Here is an 18,795-nt window from a genome sequence, read left to right on the forward strand (position 1 = left end):
GAAAGCTCTGTCGTTGTTTGTTTCATTGCTATATTTACTTACTGATTCCATTCCATAAGATTTATATACCGCTTGATTAAAAAAATATCAAGCGGATTACAAAAAGATTTCTTAAAAAGCAAGAAAAATCACATTACCTTAAAACACACAAAAAGTTAAATAAAGGCAGCTTAAAATTCACACTGGCTTTTGAAGCATCTGGGTAGGTTTGCCTAAACAAGAATGTTTCTAGCATAATTATTCATTTTTAATTATGAAGTGTACATTTGGAGTGCGGATTTTACCTGGACAGCTTTTCTGATCAAACGGCTTATAAGTCCTCAAAATAAATAAATGTGAGATTAGTATAGCTTCCCAGTAACTTTGTGCACCTAATTAATATGCCCAATAGGTAGGTCCCCATTGTGTATAGAAATATTTATCTCCTTACGGGACCGCCTCTCCTGGTGTGCCCCGCAGAGGACCTTAAGGTCCATGAATAACCATAGTTTAGAGGTCCCTGGCCCTAAGGAAGTCAGACTATCCTCCACCAGGGCCAGGGCCTTCTCAGTGATGGCTCCGACCTGGTGGAATGCTCTGTCCCAGGAGACCAGGATTTAACCTTCTTTCACCGGGCCTGTAAGACAGAGCTATTCCGCCTGGCCTTTAATTTGAATTCAGGCTGATCTTTTATTTCCCTCCCCTTTTATGAAGATTACCAGCTCTGAGACCCCACAGCTAATTCTCCCCTGGCCTCCTCGCTGGCCCAAGTAGGACCAATTCAGCCAGCTAGCCCTGGGGATTATCTAATGCTTATTTCCCCTAAATTGATTTCTGAATTTTGAATTTTATTGTTCTTCATGTTTTTATACTGTATTTTATGCTGCTTTTACAATGAAGTGTTTTAAATTTGTTGTTAGCCGCCCTGAGCCCGGTTTTTGAACCGGGAAGAGCGGGGTATAAAAAAAAAAATTATTATTATTATTATTATTATTATTATTATTATTATTATTATTACATATTATATTTATTATATTTATGCCCCACCTTTCCCTGTGATTTTATTCCTCCCCATTTGCTCCGCACAACAACCTTGTGAGGTGGGTTAGGTTGAGAAGGCAGCGACTCTCACCCAGCGAGCTTCATGGCTGAGCAAGGATTTGCACCCTAGCCCCTGCTCTAACCACTACACCGCGCTGCCCTGAAACTGACGGGTGTGTTCTTGTTTTTTTAAATTTCCGGGGTGTGTCAGTTGCGAGGCTGGACGAGAAGAACGTCCACACGGAAGCCATCAAGCGCAAGCACAAGGAGTTCTTGGAATCTTGGAATCCATCCGTGTTTCTCAAAAACCCCTCCAGAGTTGCAGAGGTAACTGGGAGGACACAACTGGGGGGTGGGCATTATCCCTGGACAAATTTATGCCTGGATATATATATATATATATATATATATATATATTAATTTTTATTAATTTTAACATATAAATTATAAATCGTACCACAAAACTTTGTCACCTATACAATTTTTTTGGACTTCCATCAGCACCTGTGATGAATCACTGTTTTAACCACTTCTTATGCATTTCTTAAATTTATATTACGTACCTTTAAATATCTTAGCGAATCATTCTCCCCCTTATCCATTTTTGCAATAATTCCAATGATACTCCTCGCAAAACTTCTTGCAAACCTACAAACGTCGTCTGATCTTCACAAATACTTTTCAATTCTGCCCGCTGACCAATACCGGAAATTAATTGATGCTTTTTCAACAACTTACATAACCACCACCTCGCCTACCCACCAACGCCTCTTCTCTGAATCACCTTGGTTTGACAAGGAATGTAAAGTCCTAAGAAGACGAATTAGGAAAATGGTCAGAATCATCAAATTTTCCAACGACCCCCAAACCTGTGCAGAGCTTCTAGATATTAAAAGGACATACAGAAACATGATTCATTGCAAGAAACAGCAACACATCCTTGAGGCTTGGTCCACTCTTCGCTCGGCTGTGGAGGGGCATGACTCCCGCTCCTTCTGGCGCTTAGTTAGGCCTTCGGCACCATTCAATTCAGCTACCCTGATTTCCGCTGACGAATGGATCGCCTATTATTCAGCCAGTTTTGCTTCTCCAAATCATCTTACAGATCACCTTCAATCCCCGTTGGACCTCTGTTCCTGTTCTCTTAGTACCACCTCCTCAGTAAATTTTACTTCAACCCACATTTTCAACATCATAATGTCCATGCGAAGGAATAAGGCCCCCGGCCCAGACATGGTCCCGTTGGACCTTTTCCTGACTGATCCTCTTTGGTGGAGTGAACAGCTGACTCCTGTATTCACCGCTATCTCTTCCGCCCTAGACATCCCCGACTCCTGGAGAGAAGCTACAATAGTTCTGATTTTCAAAGGCGGCCAGCCAAACACCCCTAGGAACTATCGCCCCATCAGTTTACTATCTATTCCGGGGAAAATATTTGCTGCTGTTTTACTGGAAGAACTCCTTTCATGGGTACATGAGAGAAACATTCTACCGCCAGAACAGATTGGCTTCCGGAAGTCAGCATCAACCATGGACCACTGTCTAACTCTTTATCACCTTGCCAGTAAATACACTGCACCAAGGCAAGGCCACCTGTTTGCCGCTTTCATGGACCTGAAGGCCGCCTTTGATTCCATTCCTAGGCAAAGATTATGGTCCAAACTTGCCCATCTGGGAATTGATCCGCACCTCCTCTCCCTAATTATTTCCCTTTATTCAAACACCACAGCTCGCGTTCGAATTGATCCCAACGGCTCCCTTACCACTCCATTTCCAACGGCCAGGGGCGTCCGACAAGGTTGTCTCTTGGCCCCTTTATTGTTTAATCTTTATCTTCATGATGTTCTTTCCCCTTTGAAGCTAGCAACTAAGTATCCTCCTCACCTAGTAGGCCACCCCGTTGCTTCCCTTTTCTATGCAGATGATGCCGTCATCTTATCCAGAACAGCTGCGGACCTAGCAAATGCAGTTAATGCATTTATCGCCTATTGTAAGGCGGAAGCTCTTAATATTAATTATAAAAAATCAAAAGTCCTCCACTTCACTCGTTCCCGTAAACTCAAGCTGGAGCCACTTAAGATCACAGGTGGTTACTTAGAAAAGGTAAAAGCCTTTAAATATCTAGGCTTAATATTTACTTATAATCTCTCCTGGACCACCCATCTACAATCTGCCTCTCTTGCTGCAACCACGACCTCTAATGCCATTGTCTGATTTTATCATCAGAAGGGCGGCAAACACCTTCCAGCAGCAATTCAAATATTTAATGCCAAAGTTGTCCCTAAATTATTATATGGCTGCGAAGTATGGACTACAGCAATATCAGGTAACTTGGATCGCCCACTTCACATGTTTCTGAGATCTCTTTCCGGCGTCCCGAGATGTGTCTCAGGTGCAGCCCTACAACTTGAGTTCGCCCAGCCCTCAATTGTAAAACGAGCATGGAGTCGAGCCATTTCCTATAGCTCCAACCTACTAGCATCGGATGCTCGAATGAGAGGTGGTTTTTCCAATCTGATCTTAAGAGATATTCATAATTCTCCTTGGAAAACTACAATTAATCTCAAATTCTGCTCTCTTCTCAATTTGAACCGCAAAACTGTTTTTAACTTAGAGTATATTAGCCCGGCGGCCCTACCTCTAATCAAAAAGAAGCTACAGCAACTTGACTTCTCTAACACAGCTTCCCATGCAAGAGGGCCGTGTTCAGGCTTAGCCCTAGCTATTCCACCCCCTGAAGGGATCCCTCTATACTGCTTCACAATTCCTTCGGAGGCTAAGCGAAGGGCCTTTACCTGTGCCCGTCTCAACTGTTTTCCTACAGCGGTTCTGTCGGGTCGTTTCTCCAGAGTTTCCATCGCAAATAGAACATGCACCTGCAATGACACGGCTCTAGAGACTATGGAACATGTAATGCTCTTCTGTCCCAACTGGACAGAAGAAAGATCTCGGTTTCTAACTCCTCTCATGAACAAGCTTCATCTCCCAATCCAGCCTTGGATAGTGTCCCTTCTTTTGCAGGATTCTGACTGTTGGATTACCGAGATAACAGCTAATTTCCTGCTTAGTGTGATGAAGAGGAAAGCGGCACCAACTTCTTCTTTAATACCACAGATGTAATCGATACGCCGCACAATCGAATCTGTTTTTGTATTCTCAGTCACTCGATGTTTTAAATCCCCCGTTACTTTTGTTATCCCCATTTTTTCAAAGTATTTGCCCAGGACGACATCCACTTTTATCTCCCCACCCCTATTCCATGTTGTTATTTCTATGTATATTATGCTATGGCCACATGGCTAATGCAATAAAATTGAATATACTTTTCAAATAATCCGTAAATTTACTCCAGTCTTCTGTGAATTTCTGGTCCCGCCGATTTCGAATCCTTCCTGTTAGTTTATCCAGTTCTGCATAGTTCATTAATTTCGTCCTCCATTCTTCTTTCGTCGGTAATTCTTCTTGCTTCCATTTTTGGGCCAATAATGTTCTTGCTGCCGTTGTTGCATATAAAAAGAGCTTACATTCTTTTCTATTTATATCACTCCCTACAATGCCCAATGAGAATGCTTCTAGTTTCTTTAGAAATGTATATTTCAACATTTTTTTCATCTCATTATATATCATCTCCCAGAAGCTTTTCACCTTTTTACATAAGTTTCCCACTGTTCTGGCTATCCTGGATGGGGAAAAAAGGCTCACCTCTTAGCTGAGATGGCAAAATTGACATGTTTAATCGGAGAGAAGTCACTGCTAATGTTTCTTAAAGAATGGAAGCCTCTCAAGGACTTTTTGCTTGAAAAAGAAATAACGATATCTGGATTTGAGGATATTTCAGGATTTGCTGATAGAAAACGGCTTTGTTGGAAGTGAATATTGTTTTTACATAGCGGACAGATCAATCAGAAATTCTTTATTTTCTGAGTCTTATTTTTCTATCTTCCTCTTTTAAACTCTTTCCTATTTTTTTTTAATAAAAATATTCCTTTTTCTTTCTCTAGTTCTCTCCCCCCCCTTTTTTTTGTGTCCTTACGGTATCTAAAGTCTTTTATCTAAAGTCTTGGTTTGGTTTAAAATAAGGGAAAAGATATGAAGCTTCAATGTTTCTCTGCAAGCCTTAATAGAATTTATCATCATCAACCTTTATTACGGTCCAGAGACCCAACAAATCGTTACAAAGCAATACACAATTCATACATCCCACCTCCAGGTTAAACAAGCATTTCGTTCAGAATATAAGGATCATTGGTTCTTGCAACCACCGATAAAAACTTGGCCACTGCTAATGTTCTAGCATTTGTCCGGTCTTCTAATAGGAACCTGACATAGTGAGCCTCTGATTTTCCCGGAAAAGGTACCAGCAAGGGTAGTATCAGTTCAGCCCTGGCTTGCTCATATTTTTCACAGTGCAACAAAATATATTTTATGGAATCGATGTCTTGAGCACACGAGCAAAGTCTGTCCTGGTAGGGAACTCCTCTCAACACTGCAGAAGGAAAGACGTTTAGTCTGGTTTTGGTGAAAAGCCTTCGACAGTTTGGTACTGTCAGGTTTTTAATGTAAGACGTTAACTTAAAGACATGCCCATATTGTGCTCCTACTGCCAGCGGACTACAGACTGCGTGTGATCGAGATCTCAAGTCACTGTGTGCATTATCCCATAATCTTTGCTTTAACGTCTTTAGGGCGCCTTCATAACCCAGGTAATACAGTTGGGGGGGGGGGGGTGACAGACCAATAGAGGTGGCTCTTCTAGCCATGGCTTTCTGCTAATAGAATTCATTTTAAGAAAATGAAAAAAGCAGGGGCATCTCTGCACAACCCGTCCCAGCCAACCACACGCCAACAGCATTCCTCCCTCCCTCCCCTTGTGCTCCAGGTCTTTGGCGTCTACTTCAGCCCGAGAGAGAAGACCGACTTCATCCTGACCGCTTTGGATGGCTTGACGGTGCAGTGCACCACCCAGTGCTGTGCCACCACAGAGGGGCTCCTTGCCAGCATGGCAAGGCACTGTGGCGCCGAGATAGAGAAGGTGGGGCAGGTCTGAGGCAGCAGGTGGGCGTCCTGAGGATGCTGATTTGGCAGGTGGGGAGTCCTTGCAGTGGCGTAGCGTTGCTTGCCGGGGCCCGGGGCGCGGAGGGTGAACGGAGCTCACCACACCAGCCCAATTCTCACTGCCACCGCCACCGCAGGAGCAACGCCAGCCCTACGTCGCTTTGCCAAATGCACAGTGCCCCCTAAAAAAATGTGTCTCCCCCTCACACTGTACCCCTGAGTCCTTCCTGCAGCAGGGGTGAGCTGTTCTGAACTTCACAATAGCCACTCCACTGGGTGACTACAACCTACGGAGACCTGCCCATCACTCAAGACTCTGGCTGAAGGTCTTCTCCTTCTCTTTCTTCTCCTCCTCCTTCACTTTTTCTCCTCCTTCTCCTTTCTCCTTCTCCTGCATCTCCTTCTTCTTCCTCCTGCCCCATCTCCTTCTCCTCCTTCCTCTTCCTTCCCCCTCTCCTTCTCCTCCATCTCCTCATTCTTCTTCCTCCTTCCCCATCTCCTCCTCCCTCCTTCTTCCTCCTCTCCATCTTTTCCTTCTTCCTCCTTCCCCATCTACATTTCCTTCTTCTTCCTCCTTCCCCATCTCCTTCACCTCCTCCCTCCTCCTTCCCCCTCTCCTTCTCCTCCATCTCCTCCTTCTTCTTCTTCCTCCTGCCCCATCTCCTTCTCCTCCTTCCTCTTCCTTCCCCCTCTCCTTCTTCTCCATCTCCTCCTCCTTCTTCTTCTTCCTCCTGCCCCATCTCCTTCTCCTCCTTCCTCTTCCTTCCCCCTCTCCTTCTTCTCCATCTCCTCCTCCTTCTTCTTCTTCCTCCTGCCCCATCTCCTTCTCCTCCTCCCTCCTCCTTCCCCCTCTCCTTCTCCTCCATCTCCTCCTTCTTCTTCTTCCTCCTTCCCCATCTCCTTCACCTCCTCCCTCCTCCTTCCCCCTCTCCTTCTCCTCCATCTCCTCCTTCTTCTTCTTCCTCCTGCCCCATCTCCTTCTCCTCCTCCCTCCTCCTTCCCCCTCTCCTTCTCCTCCATCTCCTCCTTCTTCTTCTTCCTCCTGCCCCATCTCCTTCTCCTCCTTCCTCTTCCTTCCCCCTCTCCTTCTCCTCCTTCTCCTCATTCTTCTTCCTCCTTCCCCATCTCCTCCTCCCTCCTCCTTCCTTCTCTCCATCTTTTCCTTCTTCCTCCTTTCCCATCTACATTTCCTTCTTCTTCCTCCTTCCCCATCTCCTTCACCTCCTCCCTCCTCCTTCCCCCTCTCCTTCTCCGCCATCTCCTCCTCCTTCTTCTTTCTCCTTCCCCATCTCCCCCTCCTCCTTCCTCTTCCTTCCTGCCCTCCTACCTCCCAACCCCTTTCCCCTTCCAGGTCTCGGACATTGTGGACGGGATCTGCAGCCGCCTGGACCTGATCCACCAGCCCAGCGCAAGGAGGCTGGTGATGAAGCTGGTGGGCTTGCTGGCAGGCAGGACCGAGCACTTGGACACGGTCATCTCCAGCCTCCTGGAGCATTCCTTCCCACCAGACAGGTAACAAGTTCCTCACGTTTCTCCCTTGAGAACCGAACCCTAGGCAGCAAGTCTCTGTCCACATGGGAAATCCTGGTGCCTCTGGTTTTTAGCATGGATGGTACTCAGCTAGATGGATCGGTGGTCAGACTGAGAAGAAGACAATTTCCTATGTTCATCAGGTGCAACCATAGCTCAGTCCAGGCACCTACTTTGACGAAGGTATTGGGTTCAATCTTCAGGGACATTTCCAGGTATGGTTTGGTTTCAGATTGGATGTATTGCGTGGCAAGTTCCCGCCCCCCCTCCAAGGTGAAAATAATGACACATGACACACTTATTACAGTTAATGGGCTAGAAAAGGCCACAACTTTATTGGTTACAGTGATGAGTGGTATTGGCTTAGGCATTGGTCCTAACCGACTATAACTGACTTCAGCCCGTCCGCTTGAAGTCCAGGAAGGGTTAACCACCAGTAGGGGGAGTCCTGCTGATGAACATCAACTAGGAACTCCCCTGGGGTCACTGATAAGGGGGTTGTCTTAGGCCCTCACCTCCCCAGGCTTCGGACAGGGCCACACACCCCGGAATCCTTTATCGGACTACCCTTCAATATGTGGGGCAGGTGATGGCGTTACCTCCCCATTTTCCATCTACAGGACTGTCCCAATGCCTAACCGCCAAAACCCAGAAAGTTGTGACGATTTGCTACGAGGGAGGCGAAAACCAAGTGGCTGGTGCCAATTTGCCAAGTAGAAAAATTCCTACCAGGCCCCTCAACAGCAACCAACCGAGGTCCATAGCAAGGTCAAAGAATGAGAACCTTATAGGGCGGGAGGGTGGAATTTTTTAGGTGATATTTTAGGGAGCAGGTGGGACCCACTGCTTACATCAGGCATAGGCAAACTCGCCCCTCCAGATGTTTTTGGGACTACAACTTCCATCATCCCTGGCCACTGGTCCTGTTAGCTAGGAATGATGGGAGTTGTAGTCCCAAAACATCTGGAGAGCTGAGTTTGCCTATGCCTGACTTAAATCGTAGGAGTCGTTTGATCGTGTCCGACTCTTCGTGACCCCATGGACCAAAGCACACCAGGCACTTCTGTCTTCCACTGCCTCCCGCAGTTTGGTCAAACTCATGTTCGTAGCTTCGAGAACACTGTCCCACCATCTCGTCCTCTGTCGTCCCCTTCTCCTTGTGCCCTCCATCTTTCCCAGCATCAGGGTCTTTTCCAGGGAGTCTTCTCTTCTCATGAGGTGGCCAGAGTATTAGAGCCTCAGCTTCAGGATCTGTCCTTCCAGTGAGCACTTAGGGCTGATTTCCTTAAGAATGGATAGGTTTGATCTTCTTGCAGTCCATGGGACTCTCAAGAGTCTCCTCCAGCACCAGAATTCAAAAGCCTACACAACACAAAACACTGCTGCTGTGTGTAGGTTTTATTTTATTTGTTTTTTATCTTATATTTTGGAAATGTAAAGGTAAAGGTAAAGGGACCCCTGACCATCAGGTCCAGTCGTTTCCGACTCTGGGGTTGTGGCGCTCATCTCACTTTACTGGCCGAGGAAGCCGGCGTACAGCTTCTGGGTCACATGGCCAGCGGGACGAAGCCGCTTCTGGCGAACCAGAGCAGCACACAGAAACACCGTTTACCTTCCCGCCGGAGCGGTACCTATTTATGTATTTGCACTTTGACGTGCTTTTGAACTGCTAGGTTGGCAGGAGCAGGGACTGAGCAACGGGAGCTCACCCTGTCGCGGGGATTCGAACTGCCAACCTTCTGATCAGCAAGTTCTAGACTCTGTGGTTTAACCCACAGCGCCACCTGTGTCCCTTTTTGGAAATGTACATCCAGGGTTTTTTTCCTTTAAAATCTTGGGGGGGGGGGCAAGAGAGTGGGCCCCTAAGCTATAGTTTGTTTCACTTATACATAAATCCGGCCCTGAGAGCGAGGGAGTGGGGAAGGAACAGAGGCAGGAAGGAGTCCGTATCAGACCACTCAACTCCTTGATACATTTTGTGCATTTTCCATAAATCCAGTCCAACTTCTTTGCAGTGCAGGAATCACAGCTACAGAACCCCTGGCACACAGCCATCCAAGCTTTGTCTAAACACTTTCAATGAAGGAGAGTCCACAACCTCATGAGGGAGACTGTTCCACTGTCTAACAGCTCTGACTGTCAGAAAGTTCTTCCTAATAATCGGAATCTCCTTCCTTGTAACTTGAAGTCATTGCTTCAGGTCCTCCCCTCTGGAGCAGCAGAAAAACAAGCTTGCTCCCTGTTGTGGTTCTGGACAGTTAACACTCCAGGAAGAAGAAGAGGAAGAGGAAGAGGAAGAGGAAGAAGAGGAGGAGGAGGAGGAGGAGGAGGAGGAGTTTGGATTTGATATCCCGCTTTATCACTACCTGAATGAGTCTCAAAGTGGCTCACATTCTCCTTTCCCTTCCTCCCCCACAACAAACACTCTGTGAGGCGAGTGGGGCTGAGAGACTTCAGAGAAGTGTGACTGGCCCAAGGTCACCCAGCAGCTGCATGTAGCGGAGCGGGGAAGCGAACCCAGTTCACCAGATTACGAGTCCACTGCTCTTAACCACTATACCACACTGGCTCTCTGGAAGCGTTTTTATTCACTGGGTGCACTGCCCACATGACCCGGGCATTTTCCTTTGATCTGTGCTCTCTGGGGGCTGCTGAGAGCAGTCTGTCTGAGAATGTGAGCAAGTTAGTTTCATTTTTGTTAGAGACAGAAAGCTGCAAGCATGCAGCTAGATTCTGTAGGCTTTTCTCTTTTTTTGTATGCTTCTAAATAAAGAGTGATAAGGGATGCGGGTAGCGCTGTGGGTTAAACCACAGAGCCTAGGAATTGCCGATCAGAAGGTTGGCGGTTCGAATCCCCGCGACGGGGTGAGCTCCCGTTGCTTGGTCCCTGCTCCTGCCAACCTAGCAATTCGAAAGCATGTCAAGGTGCAAGTAGATAAATAGGTACCACTTTGGCAGGAAGGTAAACGGCGTTTCCGTGCGCTGCTCTGGTTCGCCAGAAGCGGCTTAGTCATGCTGGCCACATGTCCCGGAAGCTGTATGCCAGCTCCCTCGGCCAATAAAGCGAGATGAGCGCCGCAACCCCAGAGTCAGTTACGACTGGAACTAATGGTCAGGGGTCCCTTTACCTTTACCTAAATAAAGAGCTGAGTTATCGAAGACACCATACAGACACAGACAAAGCCATTTTACGCTGCTTGTGAACTCTGCCACTATCTGACAACTGAGAAGAGAGGCAGCGCGCGAGTGGAAGCGTGTGGGCACCATTGAAGTTTGCCAGAGTGCCAATAAATCAGATTTATTGCAGTGGCATTGCAGCAGACTCCATGGGATTTACGACCCACAAACTTTAACACTCCCTCTTCTGTGTGACACCCCTGTAAATAGTTGAATATGGCTACCCTATCTCCTCTCAGTCTCCTCTTTCCCTGGCTAAACATACCCAACTCCTTCAACCGTTTCTCATCAGGCTTGGTTTCCAGACCCTTGACCATCTTGGTCGCCCTCCTCTGCCCACCTTCCAGCTTTTCAGCATCCTTCTTAAATTGTGGTGCCCAGAACTGGACACAGGAATCCAGGTGTGGTCTGACCAAGGCAGAGCAGAGTGGGACGACGAGACACGTTTCATTTTTTTAAAAAATAAATTTTTTATTAAGATTTTAAAGGTTACAGAGCAAAAAAAGAAAAGAAAACAATCAACAAAGGAAAAGAAAAAAACAATACATATAAGAAAAAAAATCAAAAAACAGAAAAAAGAAAAAAGAAATAAAAAACAAGTCAAGCCTTTAACTCACTTACCTATTTGCATTCACTTATTTCCTTGACTTCCTCACGCCTCCCATTTTTGTTTTCTAATTCAATTAAATATTCCAGCAAATCCTTCCAACTTTGTTTTTATCCTAATAATTTATCTTAACATATTATAATTTTACCTTCTCTCTTTCACCAATTCATTTTTACTTAACCCTTCATATCCTTTCTGCTAAAACCACATAATTTTTTCCCCCAACATCTTTCTAACATTCCTTAATTTTACAATATTTCTGAAGATAAACTTTAAATTTCTTCCACTCTTCTTCCACTGACTCTTCTCCTTGGTCTCGGATTCTGCCAGTCATCTCAGCCAGTTCCATATAGTCCATCAGCTTTGTCTGCCATTCTTCCCGAGCGTTTTCCAATACTTTGTGATGAGTATTCTTGCTGCTGTTGTGGCGTACATAAAAAAAGTTCTATCCTCCTTTCGCACCAATTGGCCGACCATGCCCAAGAGAAAGGCCTCTGGTTTCTTCTGGAAGGTATATTTAAATACCTTTTTCATTTCGTTATAGATCATCTCCCAGAAGGTCTTAATCTTTGGGCATGTCCACCAAAGGTGAAAGAATGTACCTTCAACCTCTTTACATTTCCAACATTTATTGTCGGGCAAATGATAAATTTTTGCAAGCTTGACTGGTGTCAAGTACCACCTGTAAATCATTTTCATTATATTCTCTCTTAAGGCATTACATGCCGTAAACTTCATACCCGTGGTCCATAACTTTTCCCAGTCAGCCATCATAATGTTATGTCCAACATCTTGTGCCCATTTGATCATAACAGATTTAACCACTTCATCCTGTGTATTCCCTTTCAACAGCAAGTTATACATTCTTGACAAATTCTTAGTTTTAGGATCTAACAATTCTGTTTCCAATTTTGATTTTTCCACCTGAAAGCCAATTTTCTTATCCAGGTTATAAACCTCCCTTATTTGATAATAATGAAGCCAATCTTGTACCTTATTTTTTAATTTGTCAAAACGACGAGACACGTTTCAGAGGCTCTCAGCCATTGATGTTGCTCCATCCTCTTTTGGCCCTTTGCAGCAATTCGTCCGAGTTGTGGCAGTCCCTCTCTACCGAGGAAGTCGTGGAGGAGCAGCTAATGGAGAATTTGCTGGCCAGGCTTCAGGACCACCACAGCACTGAGCTGCAGACCTCCGCATCTTCTATTGCCGTGAGTCTTGCCATATCTTTGGAGATAACAGAGCTACGGGTCTCTCTGAACATCACCCGCTCTAAAAGGCCATCGATAGTTAAAAGGCCTGGTTAACAAGAAAGCTTTTTCCCTGGCACATAATGCTATATAATGACGGTGCCAGGCAAGCCTCCCTGGGGAGAGTGTTCCATAAGCAGGGAGCCAATACCAAAAAGGCCCCGTTCTCGTCTTGCCACCGTCTGAGCTGACCTGGGCAGAATGAAGATTGGGATCTGATTGGCAGACCTCTGAGTGATTGGTAAAAGTTCCCAGTTCCCCATTTTTTAACTAAAGGACTGCCCTCAGTTACACTAAGAATATTAGGCAGCCACCCTTGCTAGATTGCTTTAGATTGCCTGCTGAAAAGGATTTATTTTTCCAGCAAGCCAATCGAGGCATATAATTTTATTACTTACATCTGTTTTTAAATATTTATTAGTTTTCTATTTGCTTTTAATGACAGTGGTTCTGTATATATTTTGTTTAGCTGCGAGTGTTCATTTCTTAAGCTTATTTTATATTTAGTGACAATTTGTGCATTTCAAGGGGTTGGACTAGATGACCCCTGGGGGGGGTCTCTTGCAACTCTACAGTTCTATGATTCTAACTCAGGAAGCTGCCTGTCAAAGCATTTGTTTATATGTTTGTGTGTGTTTGTTCAATGATGATCTTATACACTGTTTTTCATTGGACTGTGGGTTTTAGTCGCATTTCGTCTCCCGTTTTATTTGCAAACCGATTGGAGAGATTTTTGATCAAGCAGTTTATAAATCAAAATAAATTAATACTGCTGAATTGAAGAAAGGGAGGCGGTGATAACCAGGAGGCACATCTTGTGTGGAAGGACTGGGTGCCCCATTTAGTCAAGAAACAGATTCCTGGACTTCTTAAATTGAGGGCGTCGCATCTTTCGCACCAAGGTCCCTGACACAAGAGAGATTTGTCCTCACGGATTCACTTTCAGATCACACAGGCTCTCTATGAGCTCATCTCGGTGCCTGAATCCAAGTAAACTGGCAAAAATGTATAAATTTCAATCAAACAAGTGCTGCAAATGTAAAGAGAAAGAAGGTTCTTTTTATCATATGTTGTGGTCTTGTAGTAAGGTTAAAGCTTGTTGGGAAATGATATATAATGAATTGAAAAGGGTGTTCAAAATAACTTCGATTAAAAACCCAGAAGCTTTCCTTTGGGGAATTATAAGGACAGAACTACCTAAATTGTATAGAAACTTATTCAGGTATGCTATTACAGCAGCAAGAATTTTCACTTGCCCCAAAATGGAATAAGCAGAAGTCCCAATAAAGGAAGAATTGATACAAAAACACATGGAATATGCAGAGATGGCGAAACGTACTGGAAGAATAAGAAACCAAGATAACAAACGTCTTATAAAAGAATGGAAATTGTTTATTGAATCTTTACAGATAAATTGTGAACAGATAAGAACATGGGCAGGATTAATGTAATAACCTGCAGTTTCATAAGAGTATATATTTAAAGCAGGTGGATAAATGAGCAAGTTGGGTATGCAGAAGATATTAAAAAATTAAATTAAGCAACTGCAGAAAGAGGGGGAAGGAAGTCAAAGTTTGGAAATGATAAATTGATTGTAAAACTAATGAAATGCATAAATTTGAAAAATATAAATAAAAAACTACAGTGGATGCTCGGGTTGCGAACATGATCCGTGCAGGAGGCACGTTCGCAACCCGCAGTGCCGCGTCTGCACATGTGCAGGTTGCAATTCAGTTCTTCTGTGCATGCACAAAGCACGATTTAGCGCTTCTGCACATGCGCGATCACCAAAACCCAGAAGTAACCCGTTCCGGTACAGTGGTGCCCCACAAGACGAATGCCTCGTAAGACGGAAAACCCGCTAGACGAAAGGGTTTTCTGTTTTGGAGGCACGTCGCAAGACGAATTTCCCTATGGGCTTGCTTCGCAAGACGAAAATGTCTTGCGAGTTCCTGCGGGTTTTTTCCCCTCCCCCCCTTTCTAAGCCGCTAAGCCGCTTATCTGCTTATCCGATAAGCCACTAAAAGCCGCTAAAAGCCGCTAAAAGCCGCTAATAGCGCTAATAGCGCTAATCCGCTAAGCCGTCAATGGGCTTGCTTCGCAAGACGAAAAAACCACTAGATGAAGAGACTCGCGGAACGGATTAATTTCGTCTTGCGAGGCACCACTGTACTTCTGAGTTTTGGCGGGTCCATAACCTGAAAAAATGCAACCTCATGTGTCTATAACCTGAGGTATGACTGTATTTTAAAAAGACATGAGAGAATTGTCCTCAAAGCCTCCCCACCCACTGTTTTCTCTCCTCCCCAATCAGATCACTCAGGCTCTCTACGAAGTGATCTCGGTACCTGAATCTAAAGACACCATCCAGAGACTTTATCCAGACCTTCTGACCGCTCTGCTCATCGAACTCTACTTCAGCAATCAGGCCGAAGCTCTGCCAGATATGAATTTCCTCCGGAAGCAATGTGGTCGTGGGGAAAACCTCGCGAGGTGGGTACCTTGGTTGCCCGGCGAGGGCATTCAGTGTCAGGAGTTCAGCCTACCCTCGAGTAGGACCCTGGCAGAGACACATGCCCAACTGGCATGTTCGCTCCCTCCTGGTTGATCGTTCAGGAGCTTCCAAAGCTTTCTTCAGCCGAAAATCACAGTGACCAATGCCAACCGACATCGGCACACTTAGGGATCCGCAGAGTTTGCACAGCTTTGTGTAACAGACCTCAGCAACTCAGCATTTTGGCTAATCTACTTTATTTACGTATAAACACACATGGAGCACTGCAACATGGCTCCCTCTCTCTCTAGCATCAGAGAGCAAAGAGAGAAAGAACAAAGGACAATAGTCCCACTTCATGGAACATAGTAACACAAACATCCTGTCTCCATCACTTCCCACTCTGTGGAGTCAAAACATGCCACACCATGTGAAAGACAAAAATCCCATGACTGCAATCACGGAGCAGGAATTCTAACATTCAGATTAGCAAATGTCGCTTTTTAACCTGAAAGGGTTAAAAGAGTATTGGGAAATAATCTATAACAAATTGAAAAAAAATAATGTTTAAAAGTACTTTTCCAAAAAAAACCCAGTCTTTTTTGTTGGGGATAATTCAGACTGAAATTCCCAGTTGTCAAAAAAAGACTATTTATTTATGCCACTACCACAGCCCATGTTTCATTAGCCCCAAAATGGAAAACGAGCGAGGTCCCAACCAAAGAAGAATGGCAACATAAGCTGACAGAATATGCGCAGCTTGCAGACTTAACCTATAGAATAAGAGAACAAGAAGAACATACGTTCAGAGAAGACTGGAAAGCATTTATTGACTATATGGGTGGAAATTGTGTATGTTTGAAAACGTGGGCAGCGTTAAGATAAATTCAACAGTGTAAACAAGTTTTCATGGATGCAATAATTGAATACTGAATGGTTTAGTTTATGTAAAATATGCAGGGATTTGTGTTATGTAAAACGAACCATGGAAAGAGAAGGAAGGAAGTCACTGATATGTTAAGGTTGCTTAAATGAATATTCTAAAATGCATAATAGAAGAACTTAATAAAAGTTATATATTTTTAAAAAAGATTAAGAAATGTAACCTGGTTAGTCTCTCCGCAGTCTGATAGCTATCCATTTTGTATAAAACAGAGCTGGGCTTTTTCACTGGTAGCCCCATGGTTATGGAACACGTTCCCTGGTGAAATAAGAGCGGCATCCATCTGCATTGGCATACCGCCGGCTTTCGAAGACAGGCCTGTTTACCCAGGCATTGCCTTGATCTCTCAACACACACAAGTGTTAAAATATAAGCCAGGCACCTATGTCGCTGGGCACCCGTAGTCTGAGGCCTGACCTGGGTCCTCTGCTAGTGGGTGACAAGGAGAGAACACTAGAACTCGTAAACATCTGTATGTTGGAAAATTCAGGACAGTTAAAAGCACTTGTTCATGCAGCACATAGTTAACTCCCACAGGAGGCAGTGATGACCAACAACCTGGATGACTTTCAAAGAGGATTAGACAAATTCATGGAGGACTTTGGGGGGCTATTAGCCAGGATGGCTCTGCTCTGCCCTCTTGTTGCTCTTGTGTTCGAATCCTGCTTGCGGGTTTCCCATAGGGATCTGGTTGGCCGCTGTGGGAAAAGGATACAGTCATACCTCGGGTTGAGCATGTTCAGGTTGCGCTCCACTGCGACCCGGAAGTAATAGAGCACGTTACCTCTGGGTTTCACACCTCGCGCATGCGCAGACGGTCAAAATGACATCACGCACATGCGTGGAAGCGGCGAAACGCGACCCGCGCACATGCAGACGCGCTGGTCGCGTCTTACGTTATGTTCAGGATGCGAAGGGGGCTCCGGAACAGATCCCGTTCGCATCCCGAGGTACCACTGTACTAGATTAGATGGGCCATTGGCTGGATCCAGCAAACCCTTATGTTCTTACATTATTCTCCATTTCTACCCAGACTATTATTATTATTATTATCAACAACAACAACAATATTTATGTGTTGCTTGCTATGAATTATGTCAAGGCGATTTCACAATGCAATAAAGACATGCACAAAACAATTGCAGGTATAAAAACAGTTAAGACCATTAAGAAGAGCCTGCTGCGTCAGGCCAAATCTGCCTATCTGGCTGAGCATCCTCATGGCCTGATCCTGCAGAGCTTCACTTATGTCCTTATGTAACCAGGCCGTCCTCTTGGCTTAGCTTTTCAGTGGAGGCCCTCAAGTTGCTCCTGATTCGCACTGGCTGCCGCTACGAGGTCACGTTCATGGAGAGGACGCGGGGATGGAGCATGCTGCAGAGTGCCAGGGAAGTGCTCCAGGGGGCCACGCTGCTGGCAAGGTGAGGGCCCTGCTGTTCCGCCAACTTCGCCCCTGGCCAAGGAGAGGCACCCGCCAGCACTCAGACTGCCACGCTGGCTCTGCCGTTTTGAAAACCATCACAGCTCTTCTCCAAGGGAGCCTAGGCCCTGGGCCCAGAAGGCTGGTGTCAGGATTCAGGGAATCGACTCCACCCCCACCCCCCCGGGGGCAGTAGATAAGCAAACAAAAGAAAAGGAGTCTTCTTACCAGTTAGAAACTTTAATAATCACAGGGAGAGAACAGGGCGTCTTCTCTTCTCATGAGGTGGCCAAAGACTTAGAGCCTCAGCTTCAGGATCTGTCCTTCCAGTGAGCACTCAGGGCTGATTTCCTTCAGAATGGAGAGGTTTGATCTTCTTACAGTCCATGGGACTCTCAAGAGTCTCCTCCAGCACCATAATTCAAAAGCATCCATTCTTCAGCGATCAGCCTTCTTCATGGTCCAGCTCTCACTTCCATACACCACTACTGGGAAAACCATAGCTTTAACTATACGGACCTTTGTTGGCAAGGTGATGTCTCTGCTTTTTAAGATGCTGTCTAGGTTTGTCATCGCTTTTCCCCCAAGAAGCAAGCATCTTTTAATTTTGTGACTGCTGTCATCATCTGTAGTGATCATGGAGCCCAAGAAAGTAAAATCTCTCACTGCCTCCATTTCTTCCCCTTCTATTTGTCAGGAGGTGATGAGCCCAGTGGCCATGATCTTCACTTTTTTGATGTTGAGCTTCAGACCATTGGCAAGATGTTCTGCTGCAATTTGCATCTTAGTTTCTTCAGGTTTTATCCTTCTTGAACCCACATGGATTCAATCTTAGAAACCAATCAGTTCTTTGGATTAATTACCAATTTGCCAATGGTTACGTGGAGGAACAATAACTCAGGCTTGTTAGCTGAATTCTGTTTATCAAAAGGGCCTTGAAGATTAAAGCATTCCCAGAGACAGACCAAATTCTTTGAGTTGTAAATTAGCCAGTTAACCCTCTCACACTGAATCTACGTCCCAGACACCCAGGTGTCAAAACCACAAATCAGCTAGAAACTTTATTCTTATGAAGGGAAAGAGATAACCCTGTTCACACTTTTAAAGTCGGAAGTCTGTAATTGAGACCCAGATACGCATTCCCAACATTCTACAGTCTGGTTCTCCCAGCATGCTCCTCTTCTACATGAACCAAACTGAGATTTCCCAATATCACTACAAGAGGGGTGCTGCATTATTCAGCTGCGGCCGCCTCGCAGGGGTGGCGTTACCCTCCTTCCTTGTAACAACATGGCGCCT

At 45.2% G+C, this 18,795-nt stretch overlaps 1 protein-coding gene across 4 annotated transcripts in view; it reads left to right on the plus strand.

The window, feature by feature from the left end:
* The window catches only part of LOC307214660 (maestro heat-like repeat-containing protein family member 7), a 73,010-nt gene that overhangs the window by 33,681 nt on the left and 20,534 nt on the right, over positions 1-18,795 (plus strand). For 3 of the 4 annotated variants that reach the window (XM_079973468.1, XM_079973467.1, XM_079973470.1), the window contains 6 exons: positions 1,232-1,347; positions 5,900-6,052; positions 7,427-7,587; positions 12,471-12,600; positions 14,954-15,132; positions 17,360-17,497. In XM_079973468.1, coding sequence (XP_079829594.1) covers positions 1,232-1,347; positions 5,900-6,052; positions 7,427-7,587; positions 12,471-12,600; positions 14,954-15,132; positions 17,360-17,497 — 877 coding nt within the window. Of the gene's footprint in view, positions 1-1,231; positions 1,348-5,899; positions 6,076-7,426; positions 7,588-12,470; positions 12,601-14,953; positions 15,133-17,359; positions 17,498-18,795 lie in introns of all 4 variants that reach the window. The other variant, XM_079973469.1, reaches the window with a different exon arrangement.

This window comes from Podarcis cretensis (genome assembly GCF_951804945.1).
Source record: "Podarcis cretensis genome assembly, chromosome: 4".
Taxonomy (NCBI): domain Eukaryota; kingdom Metazoa; phylum Chordata; class Lepidosauria; order Squamata; family Lacertidae; genus Podarcis; species Podarcis cretensis.